General features: G+C 36.8%; 1 protein-coding gene across 13 annotated transcripts in view; it reads left to right on the forward strand.

The window, feature by feature from the left end:
- PPFIA2 (PTPRF interacting protein alpha 2) overlaps positions 1-23611 on the forward strand; it is a 360230-nt gene that overhangs the window by 177085 nt on the left and 159534 nt on the right. For 5 of the 13 annotated variants that reach the window (XM_074827127.1, XM_074827128.1, XM_074827129.1 and 2 more), the window contains exon 3: positions 6015-6077. The exons of the other annotated variants lie outside the window; for them this stretch is intronic. In XM_074827127.1, coding sequence (XP_074683228.1) covers positions 6015-6077 — 63 coding nt within the window. The remainder of the gene's footprint in view (positions 1-6014; positions 6078-23611) is intronic. 13 annotated transcript variants of the gene reach the window in all.

The following is a 23611-nucleotide window of genomic DNA, read 5'->3' on the forward strand; positions in this document are numbered from 1 at the left end:
CTCAGAGCCCCATCCAACCTCACCTTGAATGTTTCCAGGGATGGGGCATCTACCACCTCTCTGGGCAACCTGTTCCAGTGTTTCACCACCCTCATTGTAAAAAATGTCTTCCTTACATCTGGTCTGAATCTATTCTCTTTTAATTTAAAACCATTACCCCTTGTCCTGTCGCAACAGACCCTGCTAAAAAGTCTGTCCCCATCTTTCCTAGAACTCTCTTTAAGTACTGGAAGGCTGCAATAAGGTCTTCCTGGAGCCTTCTCTTCTCCAGGCTGAACATCCTTAGATACTTCTTTGTATATATTGCATCTTATCTATGCAAAATTATTGTGTATTTATATGTACACAGACATGCACAGACTCACCAATTCTGGTCATACAAGTGAGACTCCTTTTGATTTGCTTAACTTCAGAGTGTGGACAGTTTCTATTAGATTGATAATTTAGAACCATTCATTTACTTCCCATATTTGCAATGTCATTACATGTAACTGAATAGTTAACGGAATGAGAAGGTATAATTAAAGAAGACGGATCATATATTAAATGATTTTTTTAGATGGAGGAAGAAAAATAAAGTATGTATGTTTTGGTTCAACAATAAAAGATCACTTTCTGCACAGAACCAGCTGACAGTTTCAGATAAGAGGCCCGTCACAAAGACAAATTTGATATACTTACGGCAGCTGATAGTAAGACAGGGCAATATAAAGCATTAGATTTAGTGAAAAGGTTATTGTTGATGGGTTTGTTGATTTTTTTTAAGAAGATATCTAGCATTGTTTTCTAGTACAAATGTTACAAGAAATTACAGTGGCGCTTTTTTTTTTCTTAAGATGATATATTTAGATATGAAGAGATCAAACCTGCTAGGCATATTTTCTGAAATACCAACTTCTTTAGTCAGTTACATCCTCCACTTGAGTAGTCAGAAGAGATTAAAATGTATCCTTTACATTTTTTGTCCTCCCTAGTTATGTGTCTGATACTCCGAAGGAGCATCGTCCTCAACAGATCTAAGTGTAGCATGGTCTGCCTTCCAACTTCTTTTCCACCCAAAAGTCTACCTTGCAAGTGAGCTGTGAGTCTGAGCCACCTGGTGGCATTCAGCTTTCCTGGTGAGTCTCAGACTATTGGACGCTAATGTGTCCCAGAGGCTGCAGTCAACGCTTACCTAAAAGCATGCTGCATGTGACTGGCAAGTTTGGCCTTCACTGGGCCTGCAAGACTTGTCTTCATTGCTGCATTTCTTTCTAAGCCAGCCTTTATGGACAGTTTTAAGACTTAAAGCCTGCCAGGGGATCTCTGAGGTGGCTGCAGAAGGGAAATGTCATGATGTTTGTTCGTAATGATGTTGGCAATGAAGTGAGACCTGAAACTTGTTGGTTGTCACAAACCTAATTTATCCAGAGCAAGCCCCAAGAGCTTCAAACCTTTCCATCACTTGAAACTTCAGGCAGGTGCAGAACTAGAACGATTGTCAGGATTAAAATTCTGTCCAGATTGTCTAAGGATAGACTGGATAAGGTGGTAAATCTTCACATCCTTCATCCTTTGTTCCCTTCTGTTGTAGGAGGTCTCTGTCTTTCTCAATTGATAGGTACCAAATTTAGCATAATGAAAACCAAATAACATTTAATATTGAAAAATAATAAAATCATAGCATGACTTAGTTTGGAAGTGATCTCTGGAGGTTATATAGTCCACGCAGAGCTAACTTTATAACTAGACCAGGTGTCCCAGGGTCCTGTCCAGTCAAGTTTTGAAATGATCTTCCATAAATGAGAACACATTGGTGGGTATAGATTAAACTGATTTAAACTTGAGTTGAAGGTACTGGTTGTGAAGTAATCATGTGAAATTACATGGAACAGGCTTCACTTCAGGATAGGCTAAGCTGAAGCCACTTTCCTAGTCTGAGTGCAGAGAATAGGCAGTGAATTTCATTATGAAATATAAACTTAAATATTGTACCTATGTATTGTGAAAGTGTTCTTTTTGGTTTTGTCTTGTTTTTTTCTCCAACTACGAAATAACAATTAGAATACTTGTCTGCATGTCTGTGTACATATAAATACACAGTAATTTTGCATAGATAAGAGGCAATATATACAGGAATGGCTTTAGAAAGTAGGTAACAGGTCTGTTCCTTTTGGGCTTTTCACCTTGACGACTGTTCTGATAGCTTGCTAAGCATGACCTCAGTTAGCTCCCCTACAAAGAGATGACACATAAGGGAAGAAACGGTTCTTTTCTGACTGCCTAGTTTCACTTATTTATGTGAGTAAAAACAATTTTCAGTAGACTAAAACACCTAAATAGCATTTTGGACTGTGGTGAGTGGTATAAGACTGGTCACCACAAGATTCTTGTCAAGAAACACCAAATATTCCTCTGAGGGAGAATATTTCTGAGAGCAGGATTATAATTATTTTTCTAGTAAGTAGGTTCCACCTGTCAGATATCTACATTATAGAAGTCAAAGAATTGGGGAAGATTCTGAAATGGTTTCTTCAATTTATCAATAAATTAGATTTATTTGGTGAATATCTGAATTTGTCAGCAGCTTTGGATACCACTGATTATAGAACCTGACTTGCTTTTTTATTCCATGTTCTTATTTTGGACATGTCCTTGAAATTAGTGCTGTACTGCTCATATCATAACTGAGAGCAAGAGTTCCTGCTTTACCAGCGCTTTGGCTGGGGTGTTGCTAAGAAGGTTTGGATTATAACGATGTTGCTATTTAGGAAAATATGTCTTGTTTCATGTGACCCGAACAGCAAGGTCACTTGAAAGCCCGGTGTAATTAATCAATTAAAAAAAAGCAGTTGCTACATCGTGTAAGCTTAGGTATATCAGTGTTAGACTTCATGAATTTTCATGTATTTCTTGAAGGTTAATACACAGAATTAGCTAAAACTTTCTTTAATTTTAGTGCTTCCACAGAAGCTTGAAATTGTAGCCTCATATATCCTTTATCACTATTTCCCTCTAGCTGTAAAATGCAGGCCAGTTTGGTGCATATGTGGGCCATTATTCATGATTATTATCTGATGCGTTCTTGGAAACTCCAGGAGGTGTAGCTGGGCTGTGTATGTACCTAGAGTGCTTTTCATAGGTGGTGCATTTTCTGAAAATGTTTTCAGATGTGCCACAGCCTCACACAAGGCTTTTCTATGTGGAAACTTAGAGAGAAGGAGCCTGAAAACATTTCTGGGTCCATCATTTAGGATACACCTTGAGAATTTGTCCCAGTGCATGTGGTTCACAAGCAAAGTGTAGCTGAAGTGCTCATCCCAGGCAAGAATATTTGCATGTTCTGGAGCTTCATTTTCAGAGTTTTCTCTCCCTGTTGACCCTATTTTCTTCTCTGATAAATTTTAATACTTATGCAGTTTCTCAAGGAGGAAGACCAAACTGTAATAGAAAGTTTCATGAATATTAATTCTAATAGGTTATAGTTATTAGGGTACAAATTACTAAGTAGATGCTATAATATTAGATGCACACCTGAATGGAATAAATATTTTATCAACATGCATGAGATGGGAATTGCTGCATTACTTACACTGCATAACTCATTCATGGATTTTGTATCTCAAATGATTGCTGGTAAAATCATCATGATAATATGATGGATTTGCCTTAACGTGCATAGTTTGAAGACAAACAATTTTAGAATTAATGCACAAATTTTATATTTTTATTGAGTATTTTTGTTTCATTTATCTTCTCTTACACTTGACATCTTAGGCACTATGAGTCCAGTTGGACTACCATGGCTATAAGGAAATAGCCTTATGGCATTGAAATATCAAGGATCACTCATTTCCAATTATGTAAAGTTTCCTATGGTAGGCCTGAAGAGTCAAAATACTGGACCTTAACCCTATCAGCTGCTAGGATTGAACACTGTTCATTTTATACCTTTCATCAATAAACACAGTTAATCACAGTTTTACAAGAGGAAAAGGGGGGAAAACTATTTACAAGATAATTTCAAAAATTAGGCTAAAGTTACTCAGGTTATTGCTGTTAAGAGTGATGGACAGCAAAGATGAATTAGTTAACAGAGCTCAGATGCAGCAGTCAAAAGTATACAGTAGATCTACCTTTTCACACAAAAGTGCAAAATTATCAGAAAACATTACATATGAGACATATGTAAATTTAAAAATGTGCAAAAAAGTGTAAACTATTTACACATTTTCCAGGTGCATTTGTTTCAACCCTTTTTTAGTAGTTGTGTATGTATAAACATTGAGATTAAATTTAATAAGCATTAAACCATTATTAAATAAAGATGTCTTAGACTGAAATGATGAATGGTTAAAGTTTATAATGTGTATGTTTTCTTGTGCTAAGTTATTGTTTATTTAAAAGAGTGTCGTGCTGACATAATGTGGGCTGTGTTTTCCTTACAAAATTCTGGAGCAACAGTGGTGTTAAAGATCCATCTAAACAGCATTCATGAATTGACCATGAAGTTGCTTTGCATGGAAATGTTCTTTTCAAAAGTAGCTGCTTTGTATGAAGTGAAATCTCCTTTAAAAGAAAACAGTAAAAAAGTATCATAAAAATGTTTTCAAATATTTAAGGGTGGAAGTCTAAAGAAGGGAAATCTGACACAAGCAAGTTAAGAACTTGCCAGCATACGTTGAGAGTTTTGCCACTAATAGTATAATTCTCCTGTAAAAAATTGGAAGTTTAAAACTATTTCAAATATTTAAAAACTGTTTCAAATCACAATATGAATTCATTGGCAATATGTGATTTGTAGACAGATGAACATGGATACATGCCTATGGCTGTTGTTAAATGTAGTGATAATGCACACATTTTTGTTTGCTGCGTAATAATACACAGTCAGGCTTAACTTCCTCATAAATTATAATAGTAAAGTCATTACAAAACACATCTTGCAATATGCATTTTATAAATGTTATATCGTGCTACTAAAAATACTTGAATCCCAAAATACTGTCTTTTTGTCAGTTCTGAATACCATGTTTACTGAATTAAGTTGTTAAATAGTCACAGAAATAAAGCTTAGGTCAATATTTACTTTGAGAGATGATGAAGCTCAACTATAATTAGCATGAATATTGTATGTATTGTTACATGTGCTCTCAACAATGGAAAGAAATTGTTTAGAGATTTAGTCTAGAACTGTTGTGGGGGGTTTTTTAAGTGGCAGTCAGGGTAGATTGAACCAGAGGTTTAAAAAGTACTTCTAGAACTTTCTGAAAATTTATGCTGTTAATTTCCTCTGAAGTAAATATGGAGATCTGAAGAAATGTCATCTGGTCAGATTGCCTACTAGTTAAGGTCTTTCTAAAGAAGAATGTTATATGTTGGGCTCTGCAAAAATAAATTTAAGAGTCATGAAAAAGGAGGAAAAACAGCATTCAGTGCTAAAATATATTCTTCAGATAGCTGAAGGGACTTCCAGATTTTTAACTGCACGTGGCTTTTTTCCTACTATCTTTCCACTCTCATGATTGTTTGGTGCAACAGAGAAGTCTGAGACAGCATGAAAAATTTATCAGTTTAATAGGTAAATTCTACCTAATAATTTAATAGGTTTTCTTCTTTTGGTGTCTTTCCATAAAGTGTTTTAATTTGGGGAAGAAGATCCTATTTTCTTCAAACCTTACAAACAGGTAAGCCTTTTGCTTTCTGTAGAGACCTCAGATTAAAGTTAGCCTTGGAGCTATGATTATTTCTCCAGTTATCTGACCATTTGGCAGTGCTTCAGAGTTCATTTCTGTGAACACAGTACAGAACACTGAAGTGAGTTACTATTTGGTTGTTCTCAGCACCTCATGAGCCAGAAGATGTAACAATACTTTCAAATTTTTTATGTGAATTTTGGTTGAGCCACATTTTTGTTCTATCAGCTTGCTTGAATGGTAATAACATTCATCTTAGCATGGTGTAATTTAAATATACTGTAGCATTGTACAAAATTCTGTTCCATTCAGCAGAATCTCTGTTGCCCCCTTTTTCAGATGACGGTTGCTGCTGGTACGAGCATTGAGAATAACATTCAAAGGACCATATCCTGCCCTAATGTATGTTCAAAATATCTTGGATTTTTGTGTAATTTAAATGCGAAGCATCCTTATGTGAATTTGATATATTGTTGCCCACAGAAGCTTATGCATCTTGAGGTTACTTCATACTATGTATTTCAGGGTCGATGAATATTGTACTACAAGTGAGGTCTCAGCCTATCAAAATTACCCAATTACTGTCATTTTTTTCTATATGGTTTGATGGTGCAGCTAAATAAAGACAATGATAATATATTCACAGTTTCTTCTGTGTTTACCTTGCTACCCACCCAGCTCAATGCTCCTGTCAGTTGAAATCAGTAGAACAGCAATAGGCAAAATGAGGAAAGCAATGAGAGGTTATATTTATTCTACTTAACCTTGTTCTAAATTGGATTTTGATATAAAGATGTGTAATACTAAATGTGGAAGGAAGGTAATTTCATAGTTCTTGCTTAAGTATATCCCATGAGTTAAAAAAGAAGGGAGGAGTTACTGTTGCTCATGAAAGGTAGAATAAGAAATCTATTTTGTTAACAAAAGAAGCAAATTATTCACTTGTAGTATAATAGGTCATTTGTCTTTTTTTACTAAAACTATTCAGATAACAGAAAGTCATTGGGCCAAAATTGAACTCTTATACATCAATGGGGAAACATTAATGAGAATTTGGGATGTACCACTGAGAAAGGACTGTGGGTCTTCATTGTATAGAAGCTTTTTTTTATATATAAACATATATATATTTGTTTAACAATTTATATTTCAGCTGAAGATTATCGTGTTTAACTGACAGAAGGAATTCAGGATAAGCATTTCCATCACCTTAAGTTCTTTTAAGATAGAGCAAATAATCAAAGTACAAGCACAATATAGTTAAAATAACTAATAGCTAAGAGAAAAAATACTGTTAATTAATGTTGGCAAGAAGTTAGTTCATTCTCCCTGTCTGGGGAAAAAAAATCAACACCTTAGAACAATCTTTTTTCTGGAAAGTTTGTGCTTTTAAGGGAACATAGAGAAATTCTTTACACTGCATTCATACACATGCAGATACTGCATCAGACTATCTGAAGCATTATGGATTTCTGAATACATTCCTTGAATAGACCAATATTATCAGTTCTTGGCTATGATTTGTACTGTTCGATTCCAGTTTCAGACTTGCTTCTATGCAGAGGAAAAAAGCTTCATCAATACATAATGTATGATTAATCTCCAGTGTCTTCCAGATTTTCAACATGACTTTTAACTTCTACAAGGCAATTTTAGTATTTCAGTCTGCAAATAGTACAATTTTTAATGGAAGATAGTAATGTGAAAGATAATAATATGAGAGAATTGACAAGCATGGAAAAATGCAGGATTTCAGATTTAATTACAGAAGTCCATACCATTACTTCAAAATTGTTTGAGGTCTTTTAGTTTGTTTTCTTTTTTTGAAAAGTACATTGAGACAGGATCTAAATAGATGCTTTATTAAAAGAATGAAATAAACCAACAACTCAGAGGTTACTTTTTATCATTTGGATTATATCCATTACTACTAAAATCAGTAAGGAATTCATTCACTGCCATTGAACAAGAATATCCTTATTCTTGCATTTAGAGGTCACAACAGCTGTCATTGTAAACTACAGTTCTTAATTATCCCCAATTTTAAATTTTTTTCCTTCTCTTTGGACTTCTGTGAGGGTTTTTTTTCTCCAAAAAGAAATATATCAACTTCCACAAGAAAGAGGATAAAAATTAGAATTCATTAAATGCTCATCTAACTTCATCTCCTGATTTTCCTGTCTAAAGTTTAATGTTGAATTTAATGTTGTTGTCTCTGCTCTAGAGACAGTGGAGGCTAGAGTCAGTCTTACCTGTTGTCTCCCTGAAGGTATCAGTCTTTCTCGACTAAAAAGAGGACCTAAACGGCCATCTTGGCTTAGATACCTTGCTTACAGGTGGCTGAAATGAAGCAATACAAACCCTGTTTTCCCAGTTTAAGATGATGTTTAGGACAAGAATTACCTCACCAAACTGTAGCCTCCTAAAAGCCTGGTGTTCAATTACGCTATGATGCAGCTGCTTTCAATGAAGAAAACAAGGTATACCATTTGAAGAATCAACCCTCTTAAGATAGCTTGGATGGATTTCACTGAGGGGTCTTTTTCTCTTAAGTTAAGCAGTAGGTTAAGCAAATTAGTTTAGACTAGACATTAAAGAGCATTCTCAAATCTGAAACTTGGAAAAAAATGTAACTCCTGTGTAGATAACAGTGAAAAATCTTGCAGTTCAGTTGAAAGACTAGGTTTTAATATTTCTCTCTGAAATCTCTCCATGAACTAGAATGAATTCTTAAATGGTCTTTAATAAAAAAGTTCCCATTCTAGATTTCACTTTTAGTGTAAATGCACTAAAAATAAAAACTTTTGTGCTTAAAACTACTGTTTATTTCCTCCCCAGGGGAAAATAGCACAGTTCAGTCACAAAGAGTGTGAAACAAGCTCTTGCCATTATTATTTACTTATACCCAAAATCATTGTCAAGTGGTCATGAGGCCTAATTTTAGATTCTCACCTTACAAATAGGTGTAAACAACCGAACTCTTAACTCTGAAGACTCTTAACAAGGAGATACAGTATTCTGTTTCAGACTTTAAAATAATTCTCAGTGAAAGTTCGTCTTATCACGATGATTTTTTTATACTTGAATTCCTCAGATTTCTTCCTTGAAACTGCCCTGCAGAGAAGGACTTGGGAGTAGCAGTGGATGGAAAACTGGCTATGAGCCAGCAATGTGCGCTCACAGCCCAGAAAGCCAACTGTATCCTGGGCTGCTTCAAGAGAAGTGCGGCCAGCAGGGCGAGGGAGGTGATTCTCCCCCTCTACTCTGCTCTTGTGAGACCCCACCTGGAGTACTGTGTCCAGCTCTGGGGCCCTGTTTTGCTGATTAGGGATATCAATTAAACTCAGACACCAGAGTGAAAAGAGCAGGCGTATTTTACTAGAAATAACTAAATAATATAACAGAATAATACAGAAAACATACAGTAAGAAAAGACAGAATAGTGCACTTAAACAAATAGGAAAATACAGGTTAATGCATCAAATCATTACTACATGAGAGAGAGAATAGTGGTTAAGAAAGATACATCATCACTTGCATAAGTTACCATCATCCAGATCCGCAGTCTCTGGGGAGCCCCGGTTACAGCGAGGATTTGGAGAGCCTGTCCCGGCAAGTGGGAAATCCTACGCGGTGCGTCCACCCGTAGGTGAGGCTTCCAAAGTCACTGTGAGCGGGTCCAGCCTTATATACCCAAAAATCAGCAAGCCAGAATAGCTGGCACCTTTGTTTTAAGCAGAAATATCTGGTTTCCATCTCACATTAGGTTCCCCCAGAGCCTGGCCAGGGCTCAAGGGGGAAGCTAAGGGAGTTTCCCTGCTTATCTAGTTGATTTATGAGCAAGGTCACACACCAGGTCACAGGGCCAGACAACTGTCTCTGTGGCCCTGTTATCTTGCTCACACACACAAAGAAGGATACATTCAAGATAGGCATGTTTTATGATGTTTTAAGCTACATCTTCTATGCGTATTTCACTAATGACTACATACTGGGTTAGCAGTTTCAGTTCAGGGCCTGTTGCTCAGGCTTCAGTATTCCCACCTTTTACATCAGAATAGTTGGTTTGCTATAATTTAGTATAATACCTGTTAGCACAATGGTTATCAGTTATAAAATATACAGGGTTCATCTATAGGTCAACTCTGGCTTGGGCCTGTTGTCCAAGCCTTAGCACTTCAGGCCCCCAACATAAGAAGGACATAGACCTGCTCAAGCAAGTCCAGAGGAGGTCCATGAAGATGATCAGGGGGCTGGAGCACCTCGCTTATGAGGACAGGCTGAGAGAGTTGGGGTTGTTCAGCCTGGAGAAGAGCAGGTTATGGGGAAGCAGCCTTCCAGTACTTAAAGGGGGCCTACAGGAAAGATGGGGAGGGACTTTTTATTGGGGATTGTAGTGATAGGATGAGGGGTAACGGTTTTAAACTGAAAGAGAGTAGATTTAGATTTGCTATAAGGAAGAAATTCTTTACTGTGAGGGTGGTGAGATACTGGAACAGGTTGCCCAGAGGGGTTGCAGATGAGCAACCTGGTCTAGTGGAAGGTGTCCCTGTCCATGGCAGGGGTGTTGGAACTAGATGATCTTTAAGGTTCCTTCCAACCCAAACCACTCTATGATTTAATGATTCTTTTCAGTTTCATCAGATTTTTTAATTTATAATTAATAATGACCAAAAGTCCTGTTAGATACAAAAGAACCATGTTCAGAGACAGAATATAATCCTTACCGACATCTACATGTCATCCAAATGCACAAAGCCTGCAGCAAGAGTGAAGAGTGGAAATCTGCACCCACCGTTTCACCCAGCATCTTGCAGGGAGGATAGGAAGGGAAGACAGTTCTGCTTTACAGGTACTTCTCACCGCAGATCTTCCTGGGGCACTGTAACAATTGCAAAAGCAGACCCAGCTTCAGTTTAGACAAATACTGTAACTGAAGAGAGTCATCCAAAACTTGATGAACAATTTCAAAGTGTTTTATTCGTTCCTGAATCCTCTAGTTTCCCAATGATTGGATACTGCTTTTGTAGCTATTTATTACTGAATAAAACCCAGCTCTTTAGGCTTTTTCACACGTACACTTTTATATTACGACTGATTGTTCCTATGTTAATTAGAAAAAAAATTGCTAAAGGAACAACTTTGTAATATATGACAAAGAAAATGAATTAAATCATTTATTTTATTCTATTGAATTCCAAACCCACAATTACCCATGTGAACCATAGTGTTAATAGTTGGGATTAAAGCTGTCGAATCTACAGCTGAAACTGTTTGAATGCATGGTAACTTTTCAATTATTCAGCTATTCTGAAATGTCTTCTGGTTTCTTGTGATTACTGTGAATGGCACAACTTTGTATTTCTGCCTTTTCTAAAAGGGATAGCTGTGGAGGATGATCTCAGAAGCATAAAATTTTCAGTCAGTATATATTGCACTTGTTCAGCATTTTATTTACATGGCATTAATTATACACTTATAATTAATTATAAAACTCAGTTATTTAGTCAAAAAAAGGCACAATACATTTGATTTGGCTTTTCTGGCTCTTAATCTCAGACCTAAAATATATTTCTAGATGTACTCATCTAGTAGCAGAGTTTGAGATGCTAAAACTGTACAGAAACAGAATAGATTGTTCATGAGACATATGTGCTAAAATATTAAAAGAGGCTTTATCAAGCCTGAATAATATCTCCTGATGTTATTAGTAACAAATGTAAACAGGTTTTTAAATATAAAGGGTGTATAGTATATAATTTTGCTTAATAGACATATACTGCAAAGCTTGCAATAAAACTGAAACTCAAGAAAAAACTGCAATATATTCAAAATTGAGAATCAGATACTATAATGGTTTCATAGGTACAATTTTGTGGGCAGTTTCCCACAAATGAAAAAATCTAATTTGCATGCTGTTGCTCTGTGAAGTTTATACCTCCACAGTCTTCGTTATAAGCCTCAATTTACCTTTATTCCCACATAAGCTTTCTGGTTTCTGTTTCTCATTATTATAAATTGTTTACATGACAGAAGCTGAGTGAAGAAATTGATATTATATACAAGAGTAATATGCTATTGCAGTTTATTCCCTTCTCTTACGTATTGCTTAGTGGGATAATAGGAGACACTTAACTTCTAGGTTTGCTGTCCTTCATGCAAGATATCCAAAATCTTGGCTGCATCTATAGATATATGTATTATTTTTATAGATTAGTCTTTAAACAACCACTACAATTCCTATATGCTTTGAAAACACTGTCTCTTGATAAGAAGTAATTTCTGTAGATGTACTCTTAACGTATACATGCATTCTCATATGCCTGGATGGACATTACTGATGGATAGTCATTTAGACAGAAAAGTCTATCATACTTTGATATCTCAATGCCATTACTTGATGATTAGAAACACTGCAAGCTAATGGTCAGAACAAAGACAGGAGACTTTGTATGCAGATCCAGTTGCTGTAGTTACATGACCTTGAGCTTCTGCAAAATGGCAGTACTAACACTTCTTTTTTACATCTCTTCAAGATCTACAATAAAAATGTAAACAGCAAAATATGAAAGAAAATGGTGGCATGTATTAAACATGCTTCATTCGAAATAGCAGAACTTAAGTCTGTGGTTTTTTAAAACAAAATTGCTCTATATAATAAATGAAAACATACATCACTGCATATAACTGCAAAGAAAACTAATTATTTAGTTTTAATCAAGCACAAAACCAATGCATTTTGTTATTTCACCGTCAGCTATTCCACTACTCTCTCATTGAGAAGCCACATTTGTTCTATCTAAAGGGATACATACCTTCAGGAATTCTTCATAGAGCTAGTGACAAGTTCTAGAGTAATTACTTTGAAAATGCAGGGATTTTTAAATTTCAGCATATGTGATCCAGGCCATTTTGTTCAGGTAGGTGTTTTTATTAATTACATAGCTCAATGTGTGTAAATGTTTAACATTAATTTTTTTCATTATTTTATGGCTTTAGACAAGATATAGAGCATATATATAGACATTTTCCACAGTAGTTCTGTAGGAAAACCAATTTGCTTATATTTTATCAGATTCGGCTGTTACGCAGCATCTTATAAAACTGTTTTTCATTCATCAGCAATCTTAATTCTTTACACTATTTCAAAAGTGTTTTGGGAGGGTTACAGTAAGGGGGAGAGAGAGAGACAAAGCTTTGGTAATATAGATACCTTAAAATGTCAGTGTATTTGTTTTTCTCCCAAATTAGAATGAAACTGTACCTCCTATGCTTTCTGGATACTTTCTTTTTTTTTCTATCAAAGATTAAATCCTTCTTGTTTTCATAAGTTTATTCATGTGAATAAGCTGAGTAAGCTTTTTTTGTTAAGTTTAAGCCAAATGCCTTTATTTCAGGTGAGCTGAAGCAGAAATATTTTTTTCTATCCTGGGAACATTTATGAAATTGAGGGAAAAAGTAATCCAGAACTACTACACATAGGAACAAAAAGTCAGAAGCCTAAACATAATTACAAACCTCCAGCCTTTCTCAGGTTGCTATGAAAGGTCCCTGAGCTTTCAGCTTGACTCCTTCAGCTCTTTTCCAACCTTCATATGATTCAGATTTACCAAATAGTGACCTACCTCTTGAAGCTACAAACCCTTTTTATGTGATCACCTGACACTTTCAAGTGTCAGACCCTTTTGGCACATAGATGTTTTATTTTTGTCCATGGAAGGAAAAAAAATGTAAAGAGATTTCCTTTCACAAGGTTTTACTCAAAGTCCATAGTTCAAAGTCTTCAGGAGTTACTTCATTAATAAATAAACTTGCAAACAGAAAAGCGATTTCAGTTTGCTCTTATTGCCAGTGACTGTGCAGCCCTATTTTTTGAGCATGACACTAATCTTTTGGCCCTCATCTCCCATTTCCCTGCCACAGGGCTAGCATATCTCACTGTGCAGTTCAACATTTTTGCCTCTGCTTCAGACCTCGTGACCGGCAATTAGTTGGCAGATCCGCCACCTGGCTGTGCCAAGTATGTTAAACCCTAAGGTAGAAAGATAGCAGCAATGCGCTGCAACTGGGGAGATGTATCACTGGCAAGTGTATGTCTTAGCAACAGTGTGGTGTCCTTGCTCTCAAGTATGTGGCTGCATGCTCGTGGTAGTGCTATTACATGCACAGTGTCAGTGTCCCAGCATAGCTTTGCAAGCACTCCAACACTTTTCCTTGCCATTTAGACTGACACAGTCCCAGTGCAATGATTCCATTCGAGAGACTGAAAATTGCAAAATGGAAATCAGGAATTAGGAGTTGTAGCAGTGTTAGCAAGGGATTTGCAAGGAACAATGCTCAGATGATACCTAAGTTGTTCCACACCCTTTTAATTTTAATTTTTATGTATACACTGGGAATGGACACAGTACCGTATGATTAGCTCGGTTTTCAGCTACAGCATGCAAATTTATAGGTGCTTATCTGTGTCATCCTGGGAGAGGAAACAACTTTAAAATCAGTGCATCAGTATCATGATGAAGAGTATTATATGAAAAAATCTTGCCTGGATTCACAGATGTTACTAGACAGCTTTCCTGAGCAAATCCACTAGAGTGAAATACCCAGTACCCTTAAGCCAAGCATTCCTCTCTCTGTGGCTCACTGAGAGGCTTGTTGTGGGCTGACCTTGGCCAGCAGCCAGACACCTACCCAGATGCTCCCTCATTCCCCCTCTTCAACAGGACAGGGGGAGAAAATAAGATGAGAAATCTCACAGATCGAGATAAAGATGGGGAGATCACATACAAGTTACCACATCAAAACAGACTTCACTTGGGGAAAATTAATTTGTTGCCAATTAAAATAGATTTGGATGGTGAGAAACAAAGACAAAAAATTAAAATAATACCTCCCACATAACCCCACACTTTCTCCCAGGCTCAACTTCACCCCTTCACTCCCAACTCCTCCATCCCCCCCACACCCAAGTGGTGCAGGGGGATGGGGAATGGGGGTTGGGGTCAGTCCATAACAGCCCCTCTCCACTCCTCCTTCTTCCTCACACTTTCCTCTGCTGTGGTGCGGGTTCCCCCATGGGCTGCAGTGTGGATACCTGCTCTGGTACCTGGAGCACCTCCTCCTCCTCCTCCTTCTCTGACCTTGGTATTCACACTGTGGTTTCTCACTCCCTTTTTCCTTCCTTCCTCCTTTGCCTGTGTAGCATTTTCTTACCCTTTCTTAAATACACTTTCCCAGAGGTGCCACCATCTTTTCTGAGGGGCTCAGCTGTGCCCTGCAGGGGATCGTTTGGGGCTGGCTGGAACCGGCCGTGTCCGGCATGGGGCAGCCCCAGCCTCCCCTCAGAGAGGCCCCCGCAGCCCCCGCTGCCAGCGCCTGGGCACCTGTGCCCTGTACGCTTGTGTAGCTGTGCTCTGAGCGCACCTCACACACACAAATCTGCAGACAGGGATGAGTGCTGCCCGTGTCCATCTAGTAATGGAGATGAAAATGTCCAGCTTTCAGACTCCTCTATGAACCACCATCTGCCAGAGAAAATGAAGAAAAATTCATCACCAGAGGCTTTCTCTCTCTTCAGCTCATGCCACATCTCAAACCAGCTTCCATGTGCTTTCAACAAAGGAGCTGAAAAGAACAGAAGCACTTACCTAGCATTTTCTCTTTTCTTCTAGACTTCCCCAGTGGTGTTCTTTTTTGTTGTTGTTGTTTTCCCCACTGTTTCTGAGACACATGCCATCAAGTCACAGATGGAAGATCTAGATTTGGAAAGAAAGTCATGCGTTGTCTGACTTTTAAAGGAAATCTATGCCTATAAAGATGTCCTTTGGGAAGAATAGCAGATTCTCATAGGTTTGGTAACATTTTGCCTCTGTATTATTACTGAAAAAAGTCTTAGTCCTATCACCAGAAAATAGATGGGAGGAAATCATTCTGTGACAGAGGTTTAATGCATAGGAAAAAGATTTCTAGATAACAGTGATGCTCCTAAATACTTTCATTTACTAGTCTTCTGGAATTTGCATTTGTCTTGGGAAAGAGAGATACAGAAGAGCCATCAGCTGTTAAAGACTGAGAAATAACTCATTTGGGAAAGGCCAATTGGCAAATTCCTTTGCAAGAATAAAAGAACACCATCCATCCCTTTGCTGTACACTCGTACTCTGGTCCGAATGGTACTGCTGACAGTTTTGTGAACACTTTTTATGGTGAGTTAAGAGGGCTGGAAAGAGACCTTGACTCTTTGCTGCAACCTTTAGCAGGATCAGTCATCATCCCCTTCTAATAACATAATCTCAGTTCCGTTCAGTTTCAGGGAGCTGTATTCACTCTGACACCATCATGAATCAAAATGAAGTTTTACATCCCAGTCATTCTTACTGGTCCTTACAAAAACCACCATACACAAAGCCAACAAAGCTCAAAACTGTCCTGCAGTCAATGAAACATTAGGAGAAACTGTCCTCAAAAGATGACTACTGTGCTTCTTGGCAAATAAGAGCCTAAATGGATTCAGAAAATCATTGGAAATTTTTATTTATCTGTCTTTTCCAAATGCCTGTCAAGTACTGTGGTTTTGTTAGCATTGCAATGTGAAGGCATTTTTAACCTATTCAAGGCATGGATAATTGCCACTTGCTATCATCAGTGAAAATCTGTGATAAAATGCTCTCATCTGAGACTAGGATTTAGATTACTTCTGATATCTAGCAGTTTCTTAGTCATAATCTTGTTTGCTTGTTTTAAATACTGTGTATTTATATGCTGATATTTCAGTTAAATGGAACTATCTGACTAAACATCTTCAGCTCTAATTTTAGTAAAAAGAATTAACTCTGATTACTTGTAACTTAGTGCATCAAATTACAGACTTTTCTGCAGCCAGTAACTGCTCTTTCTTGCTTTGGCTACATGTGACTTCTATAGCTGCTAAAGACTCCTGGCAATTTACACAGTTGATTTTGTGAAAATAACATTATTCAACATTTACAATACTTCTCAATATTCTACAAGGTGAAATCTCCCCAAATAGCAGGCCATGTTGCTCCCAGTGTGTCTGAAAGCAAGCTCACATGTTCTGCACTTTTTCTGCACTACAGATTTGGAAAGTTGTACTAAGTTAGGTTCTAGTCTGGGTAAGTCAGTGAGGAGGGGTTTAGGATAGAAAAATGCATGTCCTGGTCCTGAAAAGTTAGGACCAAGACTGGTGAAAAAGAAATCAGCTCAGATTCAGTTTATTTTTATATTTAGATCCCAAGGAATCCTTCAGTTAAACTAAGTAATGAAAACTTGACATTCCTTATTTTCTTGGGGTTTTAATTAACAACGGCAGGAACTTACAGTTTTTTCTTCCTTCCTATTATATTGAAATAGTTGATGGCAAAGAATATCACTTTATAAAGCAATCAAAAGTTTTCTCATTATAATATTTTAATATGCTAAAATGTACAAAATACTCTTTTAGAATGTGTCCAGTAGGTTGAAATTTTTTGAATTATACTAGACAGATCATTCAAAGTCTCAAAATGTGATTACTCAAAATCTTAATAATTATGAAAGTTTAAGCTTACACATGGACATGCTGGGTTTTTATGAATGATGATAATGAAGGTTTTGACTGAATCGTCTAACACATTTTAAAGCTAAAGTTAAATATACATATTAAGGATGAACAATCATAAATTAATATGTGTTTAACCAAAGTTTAAAAATACTTTTTATTACACCTATTTGGAAATCTTTATTTTTTTATTAAAATATATGCCTAAACTGGACAATGTCACAAAATGACAGTAAACAATTAGCTCACAGAGCATCAGTATTAGTCATGTTCACGCTATTTACTTTTAATATTGATGTTCAACAGTTCAGCATTGCTGTCCTGGTCCTGAACCTTCAGAGTGACAAATTGTGCAATTGTGTTGTTAAGTCTACGAAAACAAGGGTTATGCTGAAATTTCACTTTAGATGTTTGATGGGTCTTTGCATCCAACCCATGGTTCTTGTTTGCTGTTCATGGCTGTTATCAGAGCCCATTGCTGTTCCCGCCTGCCCTGCCTGCCGGGGTGTTGCTCTCCTTGGCAACCATGGTTGCAGATAGAAACCACTCTGATTTACATGGGGACATGCGTCGGGCACATCCAACCCTGTGAGTGGAACGAGTATCTTTTCCCCAACATAGATATAGCTGAGGTGAATATGCTGCCAGGCAAATTTGATTTAAAATTGCGTCAGTTTCTAAAATAATTTAGAAATTATTTCTAAAAATGTAGCTATAATCTATGTAAATGAATCTAAATTCCTCAGAAGATGGTAGAAGGGATTTTATGTGTGGCAGATAACAAAACAAATCAGTTGCTTTAGTGGGTTAAAACAGTGTCCCTTCAATCTAAATCCCATATGCGAAACTTCTGTCATTTAAAATGGTAGTAGCTGCTAGTATTGTGATTGCTAGCTGTAACAATTAGCATAGAGTTTGAGAATAACATGTGAGTTTTGAGGACAACATAACCCCCATAGATGTTCAGAAAAATCTGTCTTGAGCTTTGCTATTCAAAGAAATAAAATTAAAATCACTGTAGGCTCTAAAACAAAAACATTTGATGGATAATATAATCAGATTAGAGCAAGGACTTCAGTACTTCTAATAGTTAATGTTGATTGATGCTGAAATGTACTTTTCGTGTTGGAGTTTCCTTGCTTTTGGTGTATAACTTTTGCTTAATGAACCTGGGAGCCTTTCTCTCTTGCTTCTGTGACACCTTTGCTGGAACCAAGGAGAGGCAGAGGAGGAAGCCCTGCCATGCAAAGGGGAAGAATCCTGGGCTAGAACAAAATAATGATTAGATTAAAAAGAGCAGCCAAGGACTGGAAGGGGGAAAATAAAGATGAATCATTAAGCATGGAGTCTGGAAGCAGGTGGAGGATCAGAGACACCAGTGGGAGCAGGGGCTTGTGGCTGTCGGGGAGGGACACGAACTGACCCAGATGAGAAGTAACAGTGGAGAAGGAAGTTTTCAACGACCCAGGTGTGCCAACTGAAAAAGCAGATCATCAAAAAGAAAACTTCTCATGGAAATGTATCAGGTTTTATAGGAAAGATGTCTCAGGTCTAGAGACTGAGGGAGGGTGAAAGCACAACAGAGGTGCCCCCTCAGAAGATATCCTGAGTTCCAATAGTGAATGATGGTATAATAGTGGTATGTGTGCATAAGGCACTTCTGTAGATAATCGTAATCCTGGTACTAGCACCTAAATAGCACTCCTACACTCTTCTAATATAGCCTTTTTAGTAATTACGTACACATACAAATATATTACATTTTGAGTGGTGAGAAATAAATTTTGTTGTAATTGTTTCTCCAGCCAATAGTTATGGTTTATTAAATTGCTAATAGTTGTCTACTAAAAAGAAACGAACATGCCCCAAGAAAGAAAAGGAATTATTTTAAAGATCAGTATTACTTAAGCACCTGTTTCATGCTTACAGCAGTTTGGAGTTAGAAATAATTGAAAAGCATACCGATATTGCAAGTGATGGATCAGAGGAAAAAGCTTACACCAAAGATTATGTTTTAAATTTCCGCAGTGCCTCAAGGAAGTCATTGGCTTGGAAATGCATAAGTGTTTTATACAATAGTGATTGAATATAATACTAAGGCAAGGATTAAACTTTATTTCAGTTTCCCAAAGGAAATGCCAGGGAAAAAAATCTATACCATGCAAACTCTAAACTGTATATCTCAAATATAGCATATTTATTTTCTTTATCTGAGGAGCCATGATGACAGAACATCCAAATGCATTTTTTAAAAGAAACTCTCTCTCCAGTGTTACATTTACATTCTAATGCTGCTGCAATATGAATTAGTTTCTGTTTGCAAAAAGATAGAAGTGGGAATATGATCCTTCTGTAGAGTTTGAATCTCACCTGACCTTTGAATTTCACCATTACTTTTTCATTCAGGTGCAGTAAGTCTGTTAAAGGTTACCTGGGCAGTGATACAATGAATTCTGCAACTCTTTCCTTTTTTTGAATAAATTGTTGATGCATTTTAATCTAGATAAATAAAACAGGCACAAAAAAACTTGAGAAGAGCTTGTCATACATCTTTGTTGTCTGATCTTAGTTATAACTAATTAAATATTTATTTTTGTTCTAGATTGGCCATCCTTTGTATTACACATTTTAGACACTCAGCAATATCAGATTATTAGCATCAACTGGCTTCTTATTTCATTATTCCCCATCTTGTATTTTACACAGTAAAAGGCATAATTATAGAGTAAAGCATAATTATAGGGCAAGGGACAAGTGTGAAGAGACAGATGATTTGAAATAATAGAAATATTTAAAAATTAGAAAGAAAAAAAAGAAACATATTTAGGGACAAGTGAGCAGAAAGAAATCTTATAAAGATACTTCTAGAAAGGCATCCTGTGATCTGCTAAACATATTAAACTTTCACTTAAACATATACTTTTTCTGCATGAATGGATTATTCCCCAGACAAATAATGAACAAATTTTACTACCGTGACTTCCTGATTTTGATGCATATTGAGTTACTTCTTGGCTTTATTATTCTTGTAATTAGACTTAATCCAAATTTTATACAAATGGAAAAAGAAGCTTTTTCAGATCTTAATTTTAAAAACTTCTCAGGATTCATCTGACTGTCTAAATTTCTCTTCTGTGAGTAGTATTAACATAATTCTGAAAACTGGATAGTAGGAAATCATAATAAATTTTATATAGAGTGAACAGTGTCTCATTTTTTTAAAATACTAACTTTAAAAATATCTTTGAAGAAATAGCCTTATTTTATTTTTATAAAATAAAGAGTAAAATGAGAACTTCTGTCTTGTCTATGGTCACATCCCCCAGGGTGAGGATCAAAAACTATTAAAAATTTTTAATTTTATCATGATTTATGGAATCAACTAATATTACATTTGAGGAATAGATAGATTAATTTTGAGAGAATTGAAAAAAAAATCAGTTGAGGATACTTTGAAGCATGGATGCCCAGTTAGATTTAGATGTGGAGCATGTGCTGATTCCTCTCATAAGTCCTTAATATCTTCTTGTCATGAGCTGATTCTGTGCCTCCCCTTGAAGAGCACGATCACTACCAGGGAGAGGGGGAAGGAGACCAAGAATGTATTTGGTTACAAGATTATAAGAATAAAAGCACAACTGTTTCCACTTTGCAAAAGTATCAAAGAAATAAAAATAGCATGTGCATATTGTGAGAAAAGCTTTACTGGATTTCAAAAGTGATAGAACTACCTCTTAAAATGCTTTAATTTTTTCTGGTGAATTAAGTACTTTACTATTGACTTCAGTGTATTTTGCTCATTTTCATCAGATGAAAATTTGGCACTTTGTCTCTTTGATCTACTATTTTGCTAAAGCAAAATAGAAAATTACTGAAATATTATTAGCTCAAGCTTACACTGGAAATCTGTTTCTTCTTGCAGTCATGCAAAATGAGTTTTATATTTCCATTTAGTTTCAGAAGGATTTTGGGTTTTTTTTTTCAGGCAAGTATCATTACTGAAGCTTTATTAGGAAATGTTACCTTTAAATAAGTTTTCTTTTTCAAATATCATCCTCAAATTTCATAATACATTTTTATTTGTTCCATAAACAGTGTCTTTGATATTTCTCTTAAAGCAGATCAAAACAGAATCACAGAATCATATGATAGTTTGGGTTGGAAAGGACCTTTAAAGGTCATCTAGTCCAATGCCCCTGCAATGAGCAGGGACATCTTCAACTAGATCAGGTTGCTCAGAGCCCCATCCAACCTCGCCTTGAATGTTTCCAGGCATGGGACATCCACCACCTCTCTGGGCAACCTGTTCCAGTGTTTCACCACCCTCATTGTAAAAAATTTCTTCTTTATCTCTAGTCTAGATCTAACCTCTTTTAGTTTAAAACCACTACCCCTTGTCCTATCGCAACAGACCCTGCTAAAAAGTCTGTCCCCATCTTTCTTAGAAGCCCCCTTTAAGTACTGGAAGGCCACTATAAGGTGTCCCCGGAGCCTTCTTTTCTCCAGGCTGAACAACCCCAACTCTCTCAGCCTGTCCTCACAGGAGAGGTGTTCCATCCCTTTGATCATTTTTGTAGCCCTCTTCTGGACCCACTCCAACAAGTCCATAGTTACAGAACTAACTACTTGTTCAACTCAATTGATTTTAAAATATTTGGTAAGTATCAATATTTATCTTGAGAAGGAATCAATTTTGATTGATAACTTCATGTTTAAACAACATCTTTTAAAAAATGCAGTTTCTCAAGATGTATTGTTTACACTTAGACCCAGTTAATCAATATTTGTATTACCTGCCTGGCTATTTAAAAGAATAGAATTTCTCATAAATTACGTGGGCTATAGCTGGAAATTCTGACATGAGACTATGCAGTCACACTGGTAGTCTTTCCTCATTTTTTATTTTCTCATGCATTTACACCTGTTTTAACTCAGAACCCAAATCCAAATGAAGTTGGTAAAAGCAGATGAAGGGTAAAAATATGTCTAAGAGGTCATAATCTGTTTAGTATTTCTAAATTGAGATATATAATGTGATCTGTATGATATAGCCTATATCAAATTGCATTCTACAGTCACAGTTAGTCCATGGTAGGTCATTTTTTTCTCCAGGAGGCAAGAAAAGACTGGAAGTTATAGTGAGTTTCAATCCTGTGAATTACAGAGTCACCAGAAACAAGCTCCTCTTATGTGTGAGGAGCATTTCTTCCTGGGAGCTACTGTAGGAAAAAAACATGTATTTCCGAGATACTCTTTTACCTTTTTCTTCCATAGGACAGTCTAGTCTTATGACCTTCTGCCCACAAACAGCATAACATGACTGTTAATTTTCCTGTTCTTATGTCCCTTTGAGGACAAGTCTGGACTGTTACAGTGGTACAGTTTAAAGATCTCATTTAGCCTCCACCTCCAGGACCAGCTGTGCAGGTAGCATACACCTGGGGGCAGTTTTACAGTGCAATAGATTTAGTTACTTCGGCAAACAATATATGCCTTACAGAGTAAGGAGACATATTTTCAGGGACTATTTTGTGGTATAGTTCCTTTTTGGTAACTATAAATGTGTGACCTGTATCTATATATTTTAACTAGTCCAGAATCCTCCAAAGGTATCCCAGGGGCATGTCATTCTCTCCACTTCTTGGTCTCCCTTTAAAATATTCTGTTCTCACGTGACAAAAATTATAACATTTTTTGCGGTTATTCATTTATTAGCATGTCTAAGGAACAAAAAAGGTTTGTACAGTGTCACATGGAAAATTAAATTTTTATGAAGATCTGAACTCTAGCAAACTATCTGCTTCTATTCTTCACTCTAGAGCTGCACCTGAGGATGAGGTCTTCTACAGACTGTATCTCTGTCACAGTTTGTGATATCACGTACTCCAGCGGTGAGCAGAGATGAGGTTGTTCTGATTGTATAAATGAATGTTTTCTGGCCTGAACAAAAGCATGTGCCCAAGATCAGGACCAGGAAGGAGAGTGAAGTGGCAGTGCTATGGCAATCACTCCTAGGAGTTCCTCGCACAGTCAGGGAGTCAGGGACTGACTGGAAGCTGCTGCAGGACATCTTGAGTCTTAAATCTTAACCAGATGCTACAACAGCCACCTGCAGTTTATATTTTTACTCTGCCAGCTGTGTGGACAGCTCACGATGCAATTTGGGAGTTGTGGGCTATGGAGGCAGACATCTCTGTAGCTGGCATAAATGTACACTGCTGCTTATCCTGGAACGCACCCAAAGGCAAGGGAGGCGCAGAACAGTTTTTTCTTGTTCTATCACATATTTTTCTATCCTTGGATGCAAGAATCTCCTAGTCTTTGTTTAATCTGTCTCCAGGAACACTGCAGGAGTGAAGCACAGCCCCGACTCTAAGCT

The sequence above is a fragment of the Strix aluco genome, chromosome 5, assembly GCF_031877795.1.
Source record: "Strix aluco isolate bStrAlu1 chromosome 5, bStrAlu1.hap1, whole genome shotgun sequence".
NCBI classification, from domain to species: domain Eukaryota; kingdom Metazoa; phylum Chordata; class Aves; order Strigiformes; family Strigidae; genus Strix; species Strix aluco.